The sequence below is a fragment of the Drosophila subobscura genome, chromosome E, assembly GCF_008121235.1.
Source record: "Drosophila subobscura isolate 14011-0131.10 chromosome E, UCBerk_Dsub_1.0, whole genome shotgun sequence".
NCBI classification, from domain to species: Eukaryota; Metazoa; Arthropoda; class Insecta; order Diptera; family Drosophilidae; genus Drosophila; species Drosophila subobscura.
This window is the reverse complement of record NC_048531.1, coordinates 13,508,543-13,528,712: the sequence shown is the minus strand read 5'-3', so window position 1 is coordinate 13,528,712 and position 20,170 is coordinate 13,508,543. Positions and strand designations below refer to the sequence as shown.

The 20,170-nt window shown below is 41.9% G+C and overlaps 8 protein-coding genes across 8 annotated transcripts; 5 read left to right on the top strand and 3 right to left on the bottom strand.

Moving 5' to 3' along the window:
- Nucleotides 1-210: 210 nt before the first annotated feature.
- LOC117891398 (methyltransferase-like protein 9) lies at nucleotides 211-1,581 on the top strand. The gene is made up of 3 exons (XM_034796841.1): nucleotides 211-404; nucleotides 476-757; nucleotides 818-1,581. The coding sequence occupies exons 1-3, from the start codon at nucleotides 312-314 to the stop codon at nucleotides 1,367-1,369; spliced, it is 927 nt and encodes a 308-aa protein (XP_034652732.1). The 5' UTR covers nucleotides 211-311; the 3' UTR covers nucleotides 1,370-1,581.
- A 748-nt stretch (nucleotides 1,582-2,329) lies between these two features.
- Nucleotides 2,330-4,050, top strand: LOC117892620 (regulator of nonsense transcripts 3A). Its single transcript, XM_034798971.1, has 2 exons — nucleotides 2,330-3,656; nucleotides 3,715-4,050. The coding sequence occupies exons 1-2, from the start codon at nucleotides 2,382-2,384 to the stop codon at nucleotides 3,967-3,969; spliced, it is 1,530 nt and encodes a 509-aa protein (XP_034654862.1). The 5' UTR covers nucleotides 2,330-2,381; the 3' UTR covers nucleotides 3,970-4,050.
- LOC117892619 (DNA ligase 1) lies at nucleotides 3,950-6,754 on the bottom strand. The gene is made up of 7 exons (XM_034798970.1): nucleotides 6,624-6,754; nucleotides 6,491-6,553; nucleotides 6,127-6,417; nucleotides 5,439-6,071; nucleotides 4,758-5,383; nucleotides 4,455-4,700; nucleotides 3,950-4,396 (listed from the first exon to the last, which is right to left on the bottom strand). Exons 1-7 carry the CDS (start codon nucleotides 6,641-6,643, stop codon nucleotides 4,029-4,031), a joined length of 2,247 nt encoding a protein of 748 aa, XP_034654861.1. The 5' UTR covers nucleotides 6,644-6,754; the 3' UTR covers nucleotides 3,950-4,028.
- Nucleotides 6,755-7,180: 426 nt separating this feature from the next.
- Nucleotides 7,181-8,314, top strand: LOC117892622 (mRNA-decapping enzyme 1B). The gene has a single exon (XM_034798973.1). The coding sequence runs from the start codon at nucleotides 7,246-7,248 to the stop codon at nucleotides 8,287-8,289; it is 1,044 nt and encodes a 347-aa protein (XP_034654864.1). The 5' UTR covers nucleotides 7,181-7,245; the 3' UTR covers nucleotides 8,290-8,314.
- A 607-nt stretch (nucleotides 8,315-8,921) lies between these two features.
- LOC117892624 lies at nucleotides 8,922-10,996 on the bottom strand. Its single transcript, XM_034798976.1, has 4 exons — nucleotides 10,799-10,996; nucleotides 9,617-9,807; nucleotides 9,281-9,558; nucleotides 8,922-9,223 (listed from the first exon to the last, which is right to left on the bottom strand). Exons 1-4 carry the CDS (start codon nucleotides 10,845-10,847, stop codon nucleotides 8,956-8,958), a joined length of 786 nt encoding a protein of 261 aa, XP_034654867.1. The 5' UTR covers nucleotides 10,848-10,996; the 3' UTR covers nucleotides 8,922-8,955.
- Nucleotides 10,997-13,235: 2,239 nt separating this feature from the next.
- Nucleotides 13,236-14,999, top strand: LOC117892625 (retinal homeobox protein Rx1). The gene is made up of 3 exons (XM_034798977.1): nucleotides 13,236-13,674; nucleotides 13,776-13,966; nucleotides 14,705-14,999. Exons 1-3 carry the CDS (start codon nucleotides 13,401-13,403, stop codon nucleotides 14,888-14,890), a joined length of 651 nt encoding a protein of 216 aa, XP_034654868.1. The 5' UTR covers nucleotides 13,236-13,400; the 3' UTR covers nucleotides 14,891-14,999.
- Nucleotides 15,000-15,630: 631 nt separating this feature from the next.
- LOC117892621 lies at nucleotides 15,631-17,145 on the top strand. The gene is made up of 3 exons (XM_034798972.1): nucleotides 15,631-15,914; nucleotides 15,967-16,309; nucleotides 16,370-17,145. The coding sequence occupies exons 1-3, from the start codon at nucleotides 15,694-15,696 to the stop codon at nucleotides 17,048-17,050; spliced, it is 1,245 nt and encodes a 414-aa protein (XP_034654863.1). The 5' UTR covers nucleotides 15,631-15,693; the 3' UTR covers nucleotides 17,051-17,145.
- A 137-nt stretch (nucleotides 17,146-17,282) lies between these two features.
- On the bottom strand, nucleotides 17,283-19,684 carry LOC117892623 (leukocyte surface antigen CD53). Its single transcript, XM_034798975.1, has 5 exons — nucleotides 19,085-19,684; nucleotides 18,126-18,314; nucleotides 17,873-18,058; nucleotides 17,614-17,814; nucleotides 17,283-17,559 (listed from the first exon to the last, which is right to left on the bottom strand). Exons 1-5 carry the CDS (start codon nucleotides 19,214-19,216, stop codon nucleotides 17,338-17,340), a joined length of 930 nt encoding a protein of 309 aa, XP_034654866.1. The 5' UTR covers nucleotides 19,217-19,684; the 3' UTR covers nucleotides 17,283-17,337.
- Between the last annotated feature and the right edge of the window lie 486 nt (nucleotides 19,685-20,170).

Genomic DNA, 20,170 nt, shown 5'->3' with positions numbered 1-20,170 from the left:
AAAAAAGTTCTAAAAAATAGCCATTCAAGTGAAAAATGTATTCATTAATCGTGTTAAATTCTAGTTTCAGGGCAGAGAGTTTAAGCTTGCTGGTAATATTAAGCAGAATATAAAAAAAGAAGAATATGATTCCCCATCATGGGCTCACATTGGTTTATTTATAAAATGAGAAGGTATATTTCGGTATGCTTCTGAAGACCAGGCGGTATATGTTATCGATAAAAGAAGTAATTGTGATAAGATAAATATAAGAAAAAACAAGACAAAAACCAAATTTAAGTAAGACAAGAACATGTAAATAAGCTTTTAAGATGGCTATTTATCGTCCGCGAGGTACACTAGCCCGAGTCATTCATGCTAAATTCCACAATGACAACTCCTTGGACAACATAGACACTCGAAGGGTATGTGATGGACTGAGTTTTATGATTCTTATGTATGAACCTCCCTAATGTTTATTGCTTCCAAATTTTAGTGGTACTCATTGGCGCACTCACTACCTCCGAGGTTTCAGTCGAAATTTGTGCCCCTCGAGCAACCGGACAGCACCACAGTACACTGGCTGGAACGCACCAAATTACTGTCGGCCAACATATGGATGCATTTATGGCACGCGCTAGCCCGTTCAATTCTTCAGTTTTTCATGACTCAAACGGATATCAATGGTTTTCTAAAACGTGGCTCAATGTTTATTCTGTCAGAGGATCAATTCAACAAGTTGCTTGTAGCAGGGGGCTTTACCGCATCATCGGAGCCGGTACAAGTCGCACCTTTTATGTTGTCGAGCAAACAAAACTTAACGAGCATCCCATTTCAGGTTACGCTATTGGATATCGGTGCCGGCGACGGTGAAATATCATTACGAGTGGCAAACACTGTGGCCGAACTGAGTGGAAATGCCGACCTTAGAGTTTTTGCGACTGAAGCTAGTTGGACAATGCGAGACAGACTGAAGAAACTCAATTTCAATGTGATTACCGAGATCGGAGGCTTGCAAAACATGGAGCTGATACTATGCCTGAACGTACTAGATAGATGTTTTGACCCTTTCAAACTTCTGGAGGACATTCGCAACACACTCGCTCCTGGTGGTCGAGCTGTCATAGCCCTAGTGCTTCCATATATGCATTATGTTGAGACCAATACTTCGCATTTGCCAATACGTCCTTTACTAGAAAGCAGCAACAATGGACGCCAGGCTTCTTTCGAGGAAGAGGCCACCAAGTTTATGGAGCTGTTGGAAAACTGTGGTTTCAATGTAGAGTCCTGGACGAAAGCACCATATCTGTGCGAAGGAGACCTGCATCAGTCATTTTATTGGCTCATTGATCTAATTGTTGTTATATCGAAGAAGACATCTGAGACCTAGACCATATATTGGTCTCCAAAAAACTCTTAAATCTCCAGTTAAACGCGAAGTACGGCCCCGAGTATAGTACGAAAAATGAAGCTTTGATTCCTAATTCTTTATAAAATAAGTTAAAAGCCATGTTGCTGCGCTAAGCATTTATACTTAATACATTTATAGGCTATCAAATAGGTATCAAATTATACTTCTGTAATAAATTACCAAAAATGTAATTTACAAAAATTGCTTCAAATAATTGCTAAAATGGGACTATAATGGTGAATCCGTGAAGCACTAAAAGGCAACATTTCAACAGTTTAATGATGTTTAATATATTGAACTAGATAAGATTATTATGGAATGTAACAGTTTTGAATCCTTTAAAATAGATATTTATTACGTGGTTTCACACGTAATTTAACAGATAAAATAGTCAACTTTTTAAACCCATTTAGAGGGTATTGCTGAGCTTATGTATGCATATACACATGTAACTCTATCAAAGAGTCCAGCCTTTTGGATACTAGTATCTCAGTATTTGGGTTGCGTAAACATCACCTCCAGGTAGTTGTTGGTGTATACTATCGTTTCAGGATCTTCGGCACAGTGATTACGCAATGGCAATATCCCGCGATAAGGATTCTCGGCGATATTATACGCTCGTTCAATGACAATGTCGTTCTCCCTGGCCACTCGTTTGCAGAGTCCTCTGCAATCGCCTGGCTTGCAAAACACGTGGTTGTACACCCAAACACATCACTTTGAGGACGATCCGTAAGCAGCTCCATTGTTTGTAAACAAAATATTAATCAAAAAGCGAATCACTTCAGGAATCCCCATAATAACATGAACTTGAGAACTAGTTCTGGAACGAGTCTTGTTAAGAGTGGCACTGGCATTGGTTTTAATGAGCTACCCAACAGGTCGTGAACTGAACGAGTCGCGGCACCTCTGCTGGTTCCTTTTCGTGCTGTCACTTGCCATTCACTCGTGCGCGTAACATAGCAATCATTGTTTTGATTTTTGGGCAAACATGTCAGAAATAAAAGATGAAAAGCAGAAGACCAGTAATCCTGAAAGTAAGCCAGAGAGGTCGCGAGGAAACAAGAGGAAAGACAGAAAGGAGAAGGCCAATCCGACCGTCAAGATAGTTATTCGGCATTTGCCGCCAACAATGACGGAACAGGAATTCTTAGATCAAGTGGGGCCGCTGCCGGAAAGCGACTCCTACTATTTTTGCCAAGCGGATTGGTCCCTGGGTCATGACGCGACATGCCGAGCATACATCGACATGACCCTAAAGGATAACACCGAGCTGCTGCAGTTTCGAGATCGATTTGATGGATACGTGTTCGTGGATCAATACGGCGTGGAATACCATGCCATGGTGGAGTATGCTCCATTCCAGTGCTTCCTTAAGAACAAGTCCCGTACTGATGACAAGGTGAATACAATAGAGTCCGAGCCGCACTACCAGGCTTTCCTGCAGAAGCTGGCCGATGAACGAGAGGAGGCAACCCGCATGGGTGAGGTCAAGATTGACCTGACGTTCGACCGAAAATCTGACGACAGGGTGAGGTCCACGCCGCTGCTTCAATACCTAGCTAACAAAAAGGAAAAGCGGCGGGAAGAAGCCCGAAAACGGAATGAGGAGAAAAAGAAACACCGCGAGGAGCAAAAGCAAGTCAGATTGATGGAACAGAACGAAATCAGTAAGCCGAAAGAGGCCGGCGCCGATGCTAAAAAAGATACAGGCACCAAGCCCAAGGCCGGCGGTAAAGATAATCAATCACAAAATCAGACAAATGATGGAAACAAGAATTCGCGGTCAAAGAGACGGACGGAACGTGACCAGCGGCGGCGCGAAGAACATGAGCAGCGAAAGCTCGACCGAGACCGGGACCAGAAAGACGGAAAGATTCCTCAACGCCAAGAAAACACCGACAAGGAAAAGCCATCGAGCTATAAAAATGGCAAGAAAACGAAACAGTTAAAAGATTTCAACAAGACAGAAAGGGACATTGCCATTTTGAGAAAAGAAAACAAATCTGATGTAAAGAAATGTGAAGTGCCATCGGGCTCCAAGAAATCGGTTGTAGATGATCCAACGCAGGCACCAGAGAAGAATGAAGAAACCAACGCTCCAGATACCGGCAAGAAAAGTACACAAGCTGTCAGCGATCAATCGGAGAACGAAAATTCGGCAGCTACCACGGTTAAGCAAGCAGCTCCATCTAGGTCAAAAAGTTTTGATGAAACCCGAAAGTCCAGCTTTAGATCATCCGAGGAGCGTCGCATTCGAAATAAGGTAGTACCCCAGCATATATTTAAGAAAAAAGAGAAATTATCATGGTGTTTGCTTGCAGGATCGTCCTTCTATTGCTATATATCAGCCGAAGGTGCGCACCCGCAAGGGATCGGGAGACGGCAACAAAGACGCCACCAAACCGCGCGATGAGCCACTTTCGGATGGAGAAGTTTCTATAGTCGAGGAGAAGTCATCGGCAAGGAGAAACAAGAGGCCAGGTCGACGGAATAAGTCAAAGCCCAGCGAGGGTGTATCCAAGTCTTCAGAGAATAGTTGCAGTGCACCCCAAAACCTCTTGGCCGTCGTGAAGTAAGGAAAATATGTTTATTTTGAAATAAATGAACATTCACTCATGGGGGGGGCGCAGCTCCGTCAGTAGAACTCGCTCTCCATATCCATTTGTGTACACGTTTTCTGATTATTCTTAACTTGATCCTGCGACTGGTACATGTTGGCCACTTGATGGGCATCTGTGGCGTTCTCGCAGCTCTTGTCATCCCGAATTCGAATGAATCGAGGGAATCGCAGCGAAATGCCTCGCTCTGTGTCTACGATGCCTATTGCTGCCCTATGGATGGGGCTAAGTGAGAGATCGGCGCACTTTACTTCCCACACCTGAGCCGGCTCAAACCAGTGATCCGGCTCCAAGCTTGAGTCATATCTAAAGTACGACTTGGCACTGGGTATGACGTGCTTGCCCAGGAATTCCGAGTGTATTCGCAAATCTTCATCAGTGAAGCCTAAAAAAAAGAGAACTTAGTGAACGGGAGGTCCATAAATGGGATATTAGAGCATTACCTGTTCCAATTTTACAGATGCTTTGGTATTCCTCGTTTTCTGTATCATAACAGGCAAGCAGAAATCCACCGTACGTGCCGGTGCGTCGTCCCTTTCCTTTGTAGCCACCAATTACCACAAGATCCAGTGAGTCGCCCACATTTGACAAGTAATCCTTTTTCAACTTTAACCAATTCCTCGATCGTTTGGCAATTTCATACGTTGCCTCCTCATCGAGAGTCTTGACCATGAGTCCCTCACAATTGCCTGCAAGAACACCAAAGATTTAATTACTGGAAATGGCTACACTGCTGCTCGACTTACCTTTGACTGATTCCTCTAAAAATTGTTGCACTTCATCCATGTCGTTGGTGTCCAGAGCTGTGGCGAACTTCCATTCACCTTCAACCTCCTGGAAGTGCTCCAGCAGCAGCTTGCGCCGCTCGGCCAATGGGCTTGTGACCAACGTCTTGCCATTAATATACAGAAGATCGAATATGTAAACGCAGACTTGAACCTTGATCTCTTCAATGTCCACGTTTTTTCTCTTGCGCGTACTCAGTACTTGGAAGGGCAAAATCTGCTTTCGCTCCACATCCCAGGCAACGATTTCGCTATCAATGATATAGGACTGCACTGGCCCTTTGAGGAAACCCTTGCTCCTGGCAATCAAGTCCGGATACTTTGCCGTGTTGTTCTCCGAGTTGCGAGAGAATATGCTTATCTCTCCCTGCTCGTTGCAGTGAATCTGAGCTCGCTCCCCATCATACTTCCACTCGCACGTTATGTGCATGCTACCGAAACGCTCAAACACCTCATGGACTCCTTTTGTTGGTTGGGCGAGCATGGGCCTCAGCGGCATGCCTGGGTGCATGGGGCAACGTTCCTGGAGTTCCTTGATGTCATACTTCAATATAGCAGGAATGATAATATCGTAGTTGGGACATTGGCTGGAAAATATGCAAGTTAATACGTGCAGATTGTAAAACAAGTTTTCGGTTATACCTGTAAGCGGTCTTCAGCAACAAGGTTGTCTCGGCTATTTCATCTTTGTAAACGTCGACTACTTTACTGGGCTTGCAGTCGTTAATGTGATTTTTCTTAACCAAACCAATGGCAAGAGCAGTGAGCAGACTTTGCTCTGCGATGCCAATTCGTAACTTGCCAATCAGGGAGCGTATGAAGAAGCGTGCTTCGGATGATCGACAGGCCACAAAGACATCATAGACGAGCGTCATCTTGGTCTGTCCAGATATCTTGGCTATTTCCCTCAGCTTGTTGAACACCCCTCTGATGTTCAGTGGTGCCGGCTGAAACATCATGCGTTGAGAGACACGCGATTGCTCGGCGACAATGCCCAGGTCGCCGGTTAAGTGGGTTTGAGATTTGATGTGTGCCAAGTTGCGGCCCGTGGCTTTGCAGATTGCCTTCATTAGCGTGGTCTCCGCCACGCCAAGTTCCAGACCCTCGTAGGCGGGGGCCAGCTGATTAATACTTAGATACACACTGGGCACAAGGTCACTTGGGCTAACCAGCATAACCGAGCAGAAAAAGTTGCTCAACGTATCAATCATCTTGAGGCGGCCTTTGGTCTCCTCTATGACTTGAAACGTTCTAGCTAACGCCAAATACGGTGTCCTGCAAGGGTTGTTCTATTAAATAATAGCTCCGACTCAGAATTCGACTTACTTACACCGCTTTGGCCGCCCAGTATGCGTTGTTCAGTGGATGATAGGATTCGCTCGAAGGGTCGTAGTTCTCCACATCGTCTTTGCTATCTTTAGATGTGGTGTTCAATCCTATTGTTGTTACTTTCCGATCAACTTTGCTGTCCGCTGCCGGCTCCTCCTTAATATCCGTTTCCATAGGTTCACTTTTGGTTGGATTTGGATCAGCACGTTGTGGTTCCGTCTTGACTTCAGCTGTCCCGTCTTCGCACTTGATTTTTGGTTCATTTTCAGGCAAATCACTCTCTTTCTTAATTCTATTCAAACAATTGGGAAAAACGATTGAATTAGTTGCATTTTGTTAAATAAAATGCATTGTTTTGGTCTTACTTGGCAACTGTTTTGGCCTTGCCAGGGCTCCCCGGCACATCGGATTTTTGCTTAAAAAAGGAACTGTTGTGGAAAAACAAAAACAAAAATTTGCCATTTACAGTTAGAATGAATAGAAGTGAACTGTATTTACCGTATGGACGACTGTTGCATGTTGATCTAATGTTTAAGCAAATGCAATTTTGTGCAGATATTCTTTGTTGTACTTTTCCCGCGAATTTATCGATAAATTGTGTGCACTAACTTATCCCTTGAGCCCCCATTTATTTAAACAGGAGAGGAATGGACGGTGAAAATTTGTAAATTCTTTTAAAGCCTTCTTGTAAATACTTCCTCTGAACTTCCAAAAAAATATTCCCCCTATATCCTTCACCCGAATTGTTGGTCTTATAATGTTCGTTTGCAGTTTAAATAACCACTAGTGACAATGGGTTAAGCGTTTTCTGTCGATGATCAAAATTATATTCCCCAATGTCGATATCTTGCAGGTTTCGCAGCCCTAGTATGCAGTTTACTGAACGATATTAAATAATTTGAATAAGAAAGTTTTAATTGAACATCCTAAAAACAAATACATCTATGAGAACTCTAGAAAATAAAAAAATAAATACAGCTTTGATTTTACATTAATATCAGACTAAATATTCGTGCAACTATAATATCGATTATTCCTATCGATATTTTAAAAGAAAATATATATACGTAAGGGCTTGTTGTAACTAAAAGTTAAAATTGATAATTACCACAGCAAGAATATGGCGGACGAAAGCATTACTCGAATGAACCTGTCGGCAATTAAGAAGATAGACCCCTACGCCAAGGAAATCGTTGACTCGTCGTCGCACGTCGCATTCTACACCTTCAACTCGGAACAAAATGAATGGGAGAAAACTGACGTCGAGGGCGCTTTTTTCATATATCACCGCAACGCCAAGCCATTTCACAGCATTTTCATCAACAATCGTCTAAATACAACTTCATTTGTGGAGCCAATCACTGGGAGCCTGGAACTACAGTCGCAGCCCCCCTTCCTCCTCTACCGCAACGAGCGCTCACGCATCCGCGGATTTTGGTTCTACAACAGCGACGAGTGTGACCGCATGAACAGTGTAGTGAACAGCTTGCTGCAGAATAAGGAATCCAATGGCCAGGTGACGAATACTAATCCGGCCCCTACGTTTGTGATCCCCAAACACGACAATGCAAGCATATTTAATATGCTTAGCAAAGCCCAGAAGGAGTACAACGCACAGTGCAACAGCCACTCCAAGCCAGTGCAACAGGAAAATGTGACCCCTGGGAATGTACTCAAGTTCTTCGAGTCGGCCAAGCAGGCTACAGCGGAGTCGCTTTTCAATCGCGTACAGCCGCTCTCAGTGGATCAATTGGAGAAGCAGCAGCGTGCAGCAACGCCTAGCGAAGGCTTAATTCCATCGTCGAATAGAGAGGCTCCTGTCGAGAGCCGGCTCTCGCCTTTTCAGAAGCCATCGTTGAATGCTCAGCCCTTGCCACTGCTCAGTGAATTGAAAATCGGATCTCCATTGATGGCAAACGAAGACGCTGGCAACTGTCTTCGGCGTTTGCTGGTGGGTGACCAGCCGGAAGTAAAGCCGGCCCTAATGCCACCTTCCATGTTCGATGCACCCAATGGGAATCCGGAATTCGCGAGGCAGCCGCCCGTACAGCCATTGAGCTCGTCTCGCTTTGTGCAGGCCTTCACTTATCTTATCCAAAACGATAAGGAGTTTGTCAATAAGTTGCACAGAGCATATTTGAAATTCGATGAAGATTCTTATTAAAACATGAATTTATGTATATGATTTATTTTTGTTTGTGTTTTTGTTTTGCTCTAGGGCCAACACTGAAGTCGGATTTCTGATGGAAAATCCATTTGATTCAGCTTTATCATTTGATTCATTCAAATCTCATCTGTTTTGACCTGCAACTACTTCGAAGTATTATTCAATTCTGTTTGCAACTTGAGTCTACATATCAATTCCAAGATTTAGTAGGAGGATAAATCGTTTAGGCTCCTAGCAAAGTTGTCGAATAAGTTTGTTCTATACTAAATTTTCTGAAATTAATGCTTCAATTTACTTTAGTAGATCTAGAGAGGATCACGCCCTATAGCCGACTAAATGAATATGTTTTTAAAGTATGTAGTGACGCACTGCTTTACCAACAATAATAAATAAAACATCCATGTGATCATAGTAGTAAATAAATTGGCAGGACATTGCAGAATGAAACGAAGGTCTAAATGGATGGAAGAAGCAATGTGCTGGGTGGTCGGTGTTGATTTATGTTAGGGAGCCACACAAACATCACAATGATATTTCAGGTTAAGTTCTCTTTATTTACAAAATCAATTGGAAAGCCCAAGAGGCACACAAATGATAGTTGAATGGCAAATAGAATTCAATAAACATAGTTTTAGTAACAACAAATATCAACAACTTTTTTATTTAAATTAAAACTTTCAACTTCGAAAGGAAAAAGTACATAACACAAAACAGCCACATTCTAAGATCGATATGGCCTCCCCCAGACCCTCCGGATGTTGCGAATGCGGTCAAGTTTTTGGAGTAGCCCTCGAAAGAGACTACACACTGATAGGAGTCCACATCGTCATCACTGTCGTAGACTGCAACAACCGTTGTCGCATTGAAGTATCCGTCTTCGTTTTCCTCAGGCGCTCGGGGCTCTTTCTTTACAACATCATCGTCTTCCGATCTGCAAATGGGGAATGTTAAGATCATTCATTTCACTTGAGAGTATTCGATTTCTTACATGATCGTTAGTGTGGGCTTGGGAAAAACATTGGATACCACGCATTCCAGCTGAGTTTCATTTTGAATTTTATTCTGATTCAGGTATAGAGTGTAGTTCCTCACATCGATGACCTGCACTTTTTGATGTCTGGTAATCGTCTCCGATCCCGTCTGAACCACACACTTGTAGTCCCCGGTTGTGTGTATTGTGGGATTTATTAAAGCCAACGAGCTGTACTGTTTATTGGGATCCGTTGAGCTTTCATAGGAGCTGTCAATATCATTTTTGAATTCAGGCTGCAAAATACGATATTGATTAGTATCAGAAATCTGCGTAGTTCATAATTATAGTTACAATGGGTGCTGGATGAGCTCCGCGAATCCACTGATATATAGTTTTATCATCTCTGAACCATTTCACGGTGAGAAACGATTGTGTATCTTTGATATCATAGGCACAGTCCAATACAGTGGGCTCCATGTCTTCATTCTGAAGGACGATCAACTTTGTTTGGGAATCATCTTTTGCTGGCAAGCATAGCCCACCTATAAACAACAAGAACAACAATTCAATTAATGATAAACAAAGAAATAAAGATTGCTTTAAGCTTCTCTTTCACATCAGAGGCATAGACCCCATCTGCAAAGTAAATTTCCATAGAAAAAGCGAACCATAACTTGTAGGATATGCCAAACCCAGATATCCATATTTACATATATGTATGTATATGGGTAAGAACACATGCACATTTAATAAACTGGAAGACTATTTGAGTAAAGAAATTTGTATATATCATGAAAATTCACAATGTAGAAACACGTCTATAGATTTCGCGAAAAAGCTTTTATTTACGAAAAGCAAAATATCGAGAGAACAGATGCTCGTTTAGCTTAAAAATAGAACCAAATAACAAACAAACTGAAACAAATAAATAAAAAATATTTTACTTTTGGTAGTTTGTCATACACATATGCATTTGTATGTACGAGTTAACAGATCTTCCAAGTACAAGTAAATTCAGTTCCGACGAAGATTTATCCTCGAACTATATGTTCTCAAACTGAAGTTGCAACCAGATATGATGCTGTCACCTTTCTTATAATAAATATCCGTTTCACATCACTACTCAACATTTAAAGATCACAATCCCTTTTCACGTGTAGCACAGTTTTCGGTTTATTTTGCAGATTATAATGGTTATGAGATCAAACATCAGTTCTGTACAGTTTTCCGCTTTATTCAAAGATCTCTTTTTAAGAATTGACCGCTTAGGATGAACAATTACTGCGGTGGTCAATCAAAAACTATGTGTTTTATATACATAGGTATATGTGTTGTTGGACACATGTATTTATTTATAGATATCCGATTTGTCATTATTTTTCTCAAGGTTTGTACAATGTACATTCGGTTTATATATATTTGTTTTATACATATATGTTTATTTGCACGATGAAATGATTTCATTTCTTAATTTAAAAATAGTTCTCCAATGTTAAATATTGATCACATTTCGCACTTGCAATAGCTCCGTACCTCTTTGGAATAATCCTATCGTAAGAATGACAATAAGCAGAGGATCCATAATAGTTTATTTACAACACTTCCTCCTCCTACATATACTAGTATGTATAGTATAGTATACCGCCGAGCAGACTTTCACAAATGTACAAGTATTTAGCTTAACCGCCAGCTCTGCATGGTCAAACACAAGTGTCGGGTATATCACAACTGAACTGAATGTTTTTGGCCACCGTCAAGAGAGAAGGAGAGAACCGAACCGAACCACACGACATGTGGAGAGAGCCAAGAAGAAACACGGCAGGCAGCGGGCACACCACCACAACAACCCACCCAGCGTGGCTATATAGCAAAGATAATGCCGGTATTTCTCTCTGCCTCGCTGATCTCGCATACAGCCCGTGCCACTTGTGCATGGTAGAATTATATGGACATGTGCGTATGCCATGCATGCATGAGAGAGTGAGGGAGAGTGGGAGAGAGCGATCGTTGTGCAGCTGCCTGCTGCCTGCCTGCCCTATGCACATGGGGGTTGGAAAGGCTTTCCGCTTCGTTACTCTCCGTTGCTCCTAGCTACTAACGGCTGGCGTTGACTATTTGAGCGCAAGTTGGTTGGCCCCCACCTGGTGACCTTTAGGGCAGAAAGGAAGTGTGCCTGACCGTTTTTTTGGTGTGTTCCGATCAGTGTTTTAATTGGCAAATATAAGTTTGGATTTAAGTACATGCTTGTGCTTAGGAACTTTGTGCTCTTTGGGTAGTTGTTAAGGAAGGGTATGCTTAAAGTGAGTTTACTTTAAGACCACTCTGATTTTGTTGTTGCCATACAAAAACTGAGGAGCTCGTTCCGTTTCGCTGCCCAACAAAAGAAAAAGCCTTCACTGTACCTCTATGTATCTCTCTGAATACAATACACCACGAACATATAACCCTTTCGGTATTTAATCATATGTAGATGCATATGTATGTACATACTTCTACCAACATACTTATGTATGTACGACAGACCCAACTGTATATTACTCCATTACTCGCTCTAAATTGGTTGTTTTGCGAGGAGGAATGTTGGGAATGTTGAAACACTTACTATAATGTCACACTTGAAAATGAATATATGTACAACTAAGATGAGTCACTGAACCATATAGAACCATTCCACAGTCTTTAAGAAGTTCCCAACAAAAAAAGTCACACTCTCTGATGATCATATGCAAAGCAGTTTTTTGAATATCTTTCAACGTTTATTGGGGTAGAGTTGCCAGTGGAGTTCTTGCCACCACTTTTAAGCATTCCTTCCCTCCTTCGTAGTGCCGTCTTTGTTCTCTAAAGTTTCTATTGCAGATGGTTTTCCAAACTAGCTCCCTGTAGCTGTCTTCCACAATAAAGGAAAACTCCCGAAACCTTGAAACAGATGCGCCCCTCACGCCGGGTAGCTAAGTAATTGCATGGGCGGTCTATTGATGGATGGAGAGTGTCGGTCGCCCCCCTTCAGGAATGATATAATACTTTGCAAAAAAAAGTAGACGGATTCCCAGGGATATAGCCAGGTTAGAGCCAGCGAGCGTCCCGCCAGGATTTGACCGCCCATACAATTAGCGACCAGAAGTGATGTGCTGGTGCCTGGTTTAAGGGTTGGACCGTTCTTCGAATCGTTAGTCCGATTGGATTGACTTGCTAGGCGTCACTTGTCACTTGTCGCGTGTTTGCCAGAACACCCCCGAACACTCACCCAACGAATATGAAATTCTGTCGTGGTTTTCCTGGTTATCTATAAGCCATCAAAAGTTGCGAACTAATTTCATCTCTCGTAAAGCATAATCTTATAAGCATTATAGTCCTTTGCTCCTGTTTGTATAATACATCCATCCGAAACGATGTGTTCAAGGCAGAAGGACACAGTCGAATACCCTTACATTTTGTTGGAAAATACAGAGAAAATATTTTCATAATAAATATATTTAATAATCTGTTTGAAATGTACTTAGCGCAGATGAGTAATTAATTTTTATTGATTTTATGTTCTCAATGGTAGACTTACGTTCTGCATTTCAGAGCTAATGGTATCAGGTGGGCTAATTTACTCTTCAGAATGTGACTTCTGAATGCCCGTAAATTGAATTACACTTAAAGAAAAGCTAACAGAAACCGCACTTGGAATATTCCACCATTTCATTACGAAACCAACTGAAAAGTGGGTTGTTTCCGAAGAATGCTTACCATCGATGTGATAGAAAATCAAATTCATATAAAATACACCAAAATTTAAACATTTCCCATATGCGAAAATGGGCAAACACTTTGCCTTTGTCGCAGTGTATGGCAAAAAGTGTAACGTAAACTTTCCACCCCTAGTTTGTTTCGAGCTCGTTAGCTCACGCCCCCAAACGCGGAGTGAAGTATTTTCTATCTCTCTCATCGGAGACAAGTGCAGCATCCTTTTTTGTCCAAAGGCTGTAGTTGGTAGATTCGTAATCGAAGCTTATTTATTCAAGGGCAGTTAAAAGTGTTGTGTTTCCGCGCGACTCCATAATTATGTGTTTTATTGGGATGTGACTCATTAACGGACACTAAAAATACCTTCAGTGCGGCGAATGTGTATCCTATATGGGCTGTCAGTGCAATGGAATTTTCATTTCTAAACAAGGCGAACTTCGACAAGGACTGCATCTACAACACCAACACGGACTTTTATAATAACAACACAAATGGGGCCCTCTCCGTGGCCAATCACATGAATCATTATAATCTAATGATTGACTCCAGCTACAAGCTGTGCGCCAACGAGACTGCAATGAGGAGTTCATTAAATCAAGAATCGAGCTTACTATTTTCGAAAATAACAACTGTTTCGGAATTCTACCCCTCGACACATAACATTGCGTCCTATAACTCGGGTGAGTATTCCAATAAGTCCGACATTCTATGGCATAGTGCATGATAATTCTAAAAAGTTCTAAAAACACTCTCATCCTCGTACACTTTTCTGTTTCTTCAGATTTTCATTTAAAGGCGTATGACGATGGATTGAGCTTGACTGATAAATCGAAACAGAGAAGAATTCGAACGACATTTACTTCCAACCAGCTAAATGAATTGGAAAAAATATTCCTAGAGACCCACTATCCAGATATTTACACAAGAGAAGAGATCGCTACCAAATTACACTTGACTGAAGCCAGAGTACAGGTAAGAGTATAATCATTGAGACACTGAAGCTTTCGGTGCCCTGTCTGCAGAGCAATCGCTTTGTGCATTGCTATAGCTATTTGAAAAGTTATTCGAGCTTTATGGTTGAATCATTTAGTTTTATAGTGATCTTTTTATCCAATCAACGATCAAACAATAGTTAGCATTGCAGCGAGATTCTGCTTGGACAAGTTAGGTATCGGGCTCCGAATTTCATTTCTCATCTCTTCACTTTTTTCTCAGGCGTAATTATAGCTAAAACAAAACTCCACAAATATATTTTTGAGATCAGTCAATTAGCTGAGATTTAACTGATTAATGTGTGTGAAGAATCTAATTTCAGAACTGATTTCTTATCAGATAAACAGGTCGATCGATGAAGTGGCCAACACCTGTCACATTTTCTTTCTCTACGGAATTCTAGCTATAGTCTGAATGGTGTACAAACAAAATTTCTGTGAAGCAAAGTTTCATATCACCCAGTTTGGATTTGTATCAGAATGGTAATTATGAGCTTTCTAGAAACAGACGGAGAGACGAACATTAGGAGATCGATGCTTATCGAATCCAGAATCCTATGCTTATTTATCGTACAAGCCCGCCTCATAAATAACTGGTGACCCCGAATTGTGACTGGTTGGTTTGATCTAGGGTTAAAATAATGAAAGACACTCATCGAATATTGAAACATTAGCAAATCAACACTGTCATGTATTAAACAAATTTCCTCTCTTTCAGGTGTGGTTCCAAAACAGAAGAGCAAAATTTCGAAAGCAAGAACGACATGCTATTTACATTATGAAGGATAAGTCTGTAAAAATGGAAAGCCGCAAGAATTCTGTATCCGGCTCTAAATATCTGAGTCCAACAGTGAAAGGACCTCCGAATTCTCGTCAAATGAAATGCCTATATGATCAAATATAGGAGCCACCAATATCTATGTAAATATCAAGATACATTTTCACAACTCCCATTATTTTGATATTGTTTTTACTAAGCATTGTGCGAAATTACGTTAAATAAAGATAAATCTATGTACTACTACTTTGAAAATCTTTGGATTCCCATAAATATATTTGTTGCAGTTTTCCAGGCTCTAATAATGTTCCATTACTTTGACACGGGTGTACTTAAAGTGCATGGCGGTAGTCAAAATCTCTCTTTCTCTGTCTCTCTCTATCTCTATTTCCCTCTGTTCGGCATTACACGGAGTCTACCTCGACTCACAATGTCATGATTGGTTTTTATGGTGTGACCAGCCTATTCGCAGCTGCTTCATAAAATACGCTCAGTTTGATTGCACGTGTGCGCTCGCACAACTTCTAAAAAGAGATCAATTAATTTAATGGGTGAGAACTAGAGGCCTCCTTATACATATGTACAGAACAATTTTTATTCGACAACAAAGGAAACCCCGGTTGTTTCTGAACAGTTTATAATTAACGGAATCTTGCAGCAAAATTAAATAATGGCAAAATCACAATCAAAGTTCTGCTACAATTTAAAAGAATTGCACTGATGAATTAAATTATTTTTTAGTTTATCATGTTCCAGTTCCATGTTCCTATTCGATGTATATCCTGCAACTGTTTCGAGAGTACCCTTGATGTAGACCACAGGCACACTAATATTATTTGAAGCACTCACTCCGTTATCTTGACTGTATTGTTTTGTAATAGGCGATTACTATTTTTCATTTTATGAATTAAAATTAATATTAATTGGCCATGTTGAGATCGAGAATTTCTTGCACATTTGCCACTCGGAGATGGATGTCATACTTCTCAACAGAATTCAACGCGCTGGCGAATGAGGGACCAGCCAAGTTCCCACACCTCCTACCTCAGGACAGTCAGCATGCTGCCGCTGCAACAAATATAGATTTGGATCTGTTTGTAAATGCGGATAATCGGCAACTGGACCTGGTGGACAGGCTGCTCAAGCTTAGGTAAGCATGAACGGTAGCTGCAGCACCCAAACTAATCTCCGAATACTTACAGAAAACAAAAAGAATGCAGCCTTGTGCCGCTTTTGCCGGGTCTGCTGGTGAAGCAGTTACTCGACTCGACAAATCCCCAGGAGGCAATCACGGTTCTGCGCAGTCCCAGTCAATATGGTCTGTTTATTGACCAGTTCTCCGGCTGTTTCTTAATGGACGTATTGTTGCACAGCGGGAACACCCTGGAAGCAGCGCAGATTGCTGCTCTTCTTGTGGACAGAGGCTTATGCAACAACGAGCTGGTCGAGGCGTTGGCCCTCCAATCGTTCTTCAAGTTTGTGAAAGACTTCAAACCTGTGGAATCGTCGGACAGTAAACCAGCAGCAGCACCTGCCCCTGAAGTGGTAAGCTGAAATATTGGCCTTTCAGTGCTTTCCACGAACTGACCTTAAATATATTTCCAGGAGAAAGTTCGTGTTAAGTTTGTTCGCAACATTGTTGAAGAGACCAGCAAGGAGACGGAAGAAGCAGCTCTTGGCCGCGCTATGATTCAATTGGGCTCTGGCGAAGGCACTCTGAAAGAGCTGAAGCAAAACATTGCACTTCTTGGCTTTGTATTGAGCGGGAAATTACCTGAAGCTGTGAGCCTACTGGCCCAAAACCGTGAGGCTTTCCACAAGGAGACTTTCACCGCATGCCAAAGTTTGGCTGAAAGTCTGAAGCTGGAGGTGTCGGAAGAGTTTACGCAGTCGTTGCAGCAAACACTCGATAAGTGCACGCAGAACAGCTCCATCCACGACAAATTGGAGAGCAGTGTGAGAAGCAGTGCCCAAAAGTTCGAGCCGAAACTCTTGGCGGAATATGGGCAGTCCTATGAAGCGTGGACCAAGCAGTTTGAGAACGCTGTGAAGCAGTTTATCGATGAGCAGAGTCTGGTGGAACGCAAGCAAAGCATTGAGAAGACGCTGAGCGAACTGGAAGCGAAGCGTCAGAACCTTTGGTTCTTTGAGAACAAGGATGACATCGATATTCAGATATACAAGAAGAAGGTGAAGTATCCACAGCGTTGGTTTGGCAAGAAAAAGACACCAAAGGCAGCGGACACGTTCTACGTGCCGCCGAGCGTCACCAGATCCGCCAACTGAGTCGAAGCCACGTCGTAGCCCAATGCCTGAGGTAAAAACAAAGCAAATCCAATTGTTTTTAAGCTTTAATTAAACTACTGGAGAATCAATCCAAATTCAAATGTTGTTTCTTTTCTCGAACGTTAAATTTTTTTAAAATTACCATAACGTAACATTGAGGGTCACAGTTATATATTCATTCCATCTCAGTTTACAACATTTTTTTGTAGTGTGTTTTTCTTTTCTTTTTTTGTAATTTTTCTTTTGGAGTTTTTCATAAATGTTCATTCTTAGAAGCTAATCGTCTGTCATTTGTGTTGCATTGCCGAAGGCAGATTAGTTTTTAAAACTCTCTGCCCTGGTGCAGATGGAGATAGATTAATGGGCGATGGTAGGTCATGCCGCTTGTCCTGTATGGTCAGGGGTAAGAATTGTTGTTGCTTCTTTTTTCGGTTCATGTTTATGGGGTGCGTATTGTCGTTCTTTCCAAACAGAATGGTCAAGTGAACTGCGCAGAAGATCCCTAAGCTCTGTAAGCAAAAAGTGTGATTAGATGCTGAAGAGCAGAGAGATGTGCGTCTCACCTGAAATATAGCTATAATGGCAGCCCCAAATGCGGTTATGAGCAAGCGATTCTTGATTTGCTCCGATACAACGGCCAAACATCCGCGCTTGTAGTGGGTATCGCATGCGGATTCGTAGGCATGCTCCGGACGTGAGCAACAGGACCAGGGCAGCGAGAGTCGACGATAATCAAGAGGACCATCAACGCCGCAGCATTGTAGCTGTAGAAATCAGTAAACTGTGGAATAGTGTTTAATTGTAAATGATCTATAGACTTACCTGCGACTGCATCCTGTTCCACAAATGCAAGTTGTCAACTTTGGTACGCGAAAATTTGTCCAGGAACTCCACAAACGAATCGTCAATGAAAATCTCCACCGAGGTGGGAAGGTTCTCCCGCATAGCCAAGGACCAGCCGCAGAGAATGAATTGAATACAAATGCAAGCCACCAGAAGAGCGGAAAACTGTGGGTAAGCGAAGTTCAAACATAATCCATAATTAACTAGAATATTTTGATAACAATTGCATTACCATTCCGAGCAGGCAGCGTTTCCTTTGGTTCGTAGCCTGGCATCCCATCCAGCAGAGGATGAAGGTCACAGGTCCCAAGCATAGGAGGATCGCGGCTGGTGCCCACAGCTTGTTCTGCACAATTCCATAATACACCGAGTGTCCCCACAGCAGTGATGTGCCCAAAAATATCTGCGCGGCTCCAGTTAGCTGCAACACAAAAGGATCAAGGTTTACATTTGAAGGAGTCGTTTGAGCAGGTGGAAGTGCCCGTTAATCACGGTGTCCTTGCAGATTTGGGAGGCTCTGCTTTTGGGGGCTCTTACTTCCTTTTGACGTCATGCGAAGTGCTATGTGCATAAGCTGCCCATGTACATACATACATACATATAAGCATATGTAGGCGCAGCTTTTAACTAGCTCAAGGTCACTACGACTCGGGACTCAATATACTATATAGGAGCATGTATTCAAGGATAAAAATGTGTACATATCCCCCGTGATTCGCACTACACCATGCCATGCGTGTAAGTATGTATGTATGTATGTATGTAGAGAACGCTGCACAGATTCGAGGACGCATTAGCAAACACAAGAAGTTTTTACATACATTGTGCAGGCAGGGTTGTCTGCGACGTGTACACGTACATATTAACATAATTTGATGCACGGATTTGCATAGTTTAAGCAACATGAAATGAAGTTTGAATCGAATTTGCCTGTTAAAATATGAGAATGAATATTCATTCCTACTTGCACATTGATGTAGAACCAGAAGGATGTGCCAATGCTTCCCACAAATTGATTAAATTTTCCATGCAATTACATACATATGTATATGTATGTGCGTATGTAAACCGTTATCGGACGCACACACATGCCATGGCATTGCATTTACCTTATGTAACTCTACAAAGCTCTAATCATGTATGCTCTCTCGCTCTCCCATTTGGAGCGAAGAGAATGTGGGCCAAACTTACCGCTAGGAGAAATACATAACTGTAAACCAAATATTTAAAACATTTAATTTTCTTTGGCAACGCCATTGCTGTTGTCGTTCGCGAGTCTTCGAATCTTCGAGTGCTCTCCGTTGAATATCTCGCTGCTTGCATTCACTGATGTTTATTATAAATTATATTAAGTCGTCTCTCAGCATTCGCGTGTGTGTGCGTGTGTTTTCTGGCTATGTGTGTGTGTTGGCGTGTTGCAGCTTCACTTTTCGCTTGCACGGATGTACGGTTCTACTGTTGTACGGTTGTGTGTGGGTGTGTGTGTGTGGTTGTTGTGGGCCTATATTTTGGTTGGACTGAAGTTATGCTGTCGTTGTTAGTTAGCCTTCGCTTGAATCTGCTGCAGTGTTCATCACATCACATCACATCACTTATCATCACTGAACGTTGTTGCTGTTGGTCGCGGTTGTCGGGACATCCACATTTTGCCAGGCCAGGTCCAGGTCCAGGTTCAACTTCACAGATGCAATTTTTAACTAAAAATAACAGTTTGCGTTAACTCCGAGCCACTCAGATCGGTCGCAGTCGAAAATACGCATTTGACGGTCTGACCATTTCGTTCCTTGCTTTGTTATACTTCTGCGCCAACAGTGGTAATATTATCTATAACCGTCGAATAACCGTTGGCTAGCGCGAAACTTTATCACGAGTACTTTTAAGCCAGTCACAAGTCACATGTTCGTGTAAAGTACATTTATGCTATTTTACTTCAATTTATAGTGAATTTCGTACTGGCCTGGCTTCGTTTGCGGGCAATATGAATATTTATGCTCTGGAGATATATTAGGATATATATTTATGGCAAACGAAGCAACTTAGACAACTCATTCGAATCATTTGAACATTGCGCACAGTTATCTACTTGGTTTTAACATATTTCGACAACATGTAAAATAATTTCAAGTGTTGTAAAGTGGTCGATTTCACAAGTCTTTTTTTGGCGCCACACTACGTTCAAACGGAAATTTTAAACTCCAAACATAATTGCAGTCAAGTTGTAGACAATTCCAATTAGCCAACAAATATTCCGCAGAAACAAAGCAGTAATAGGTTCAA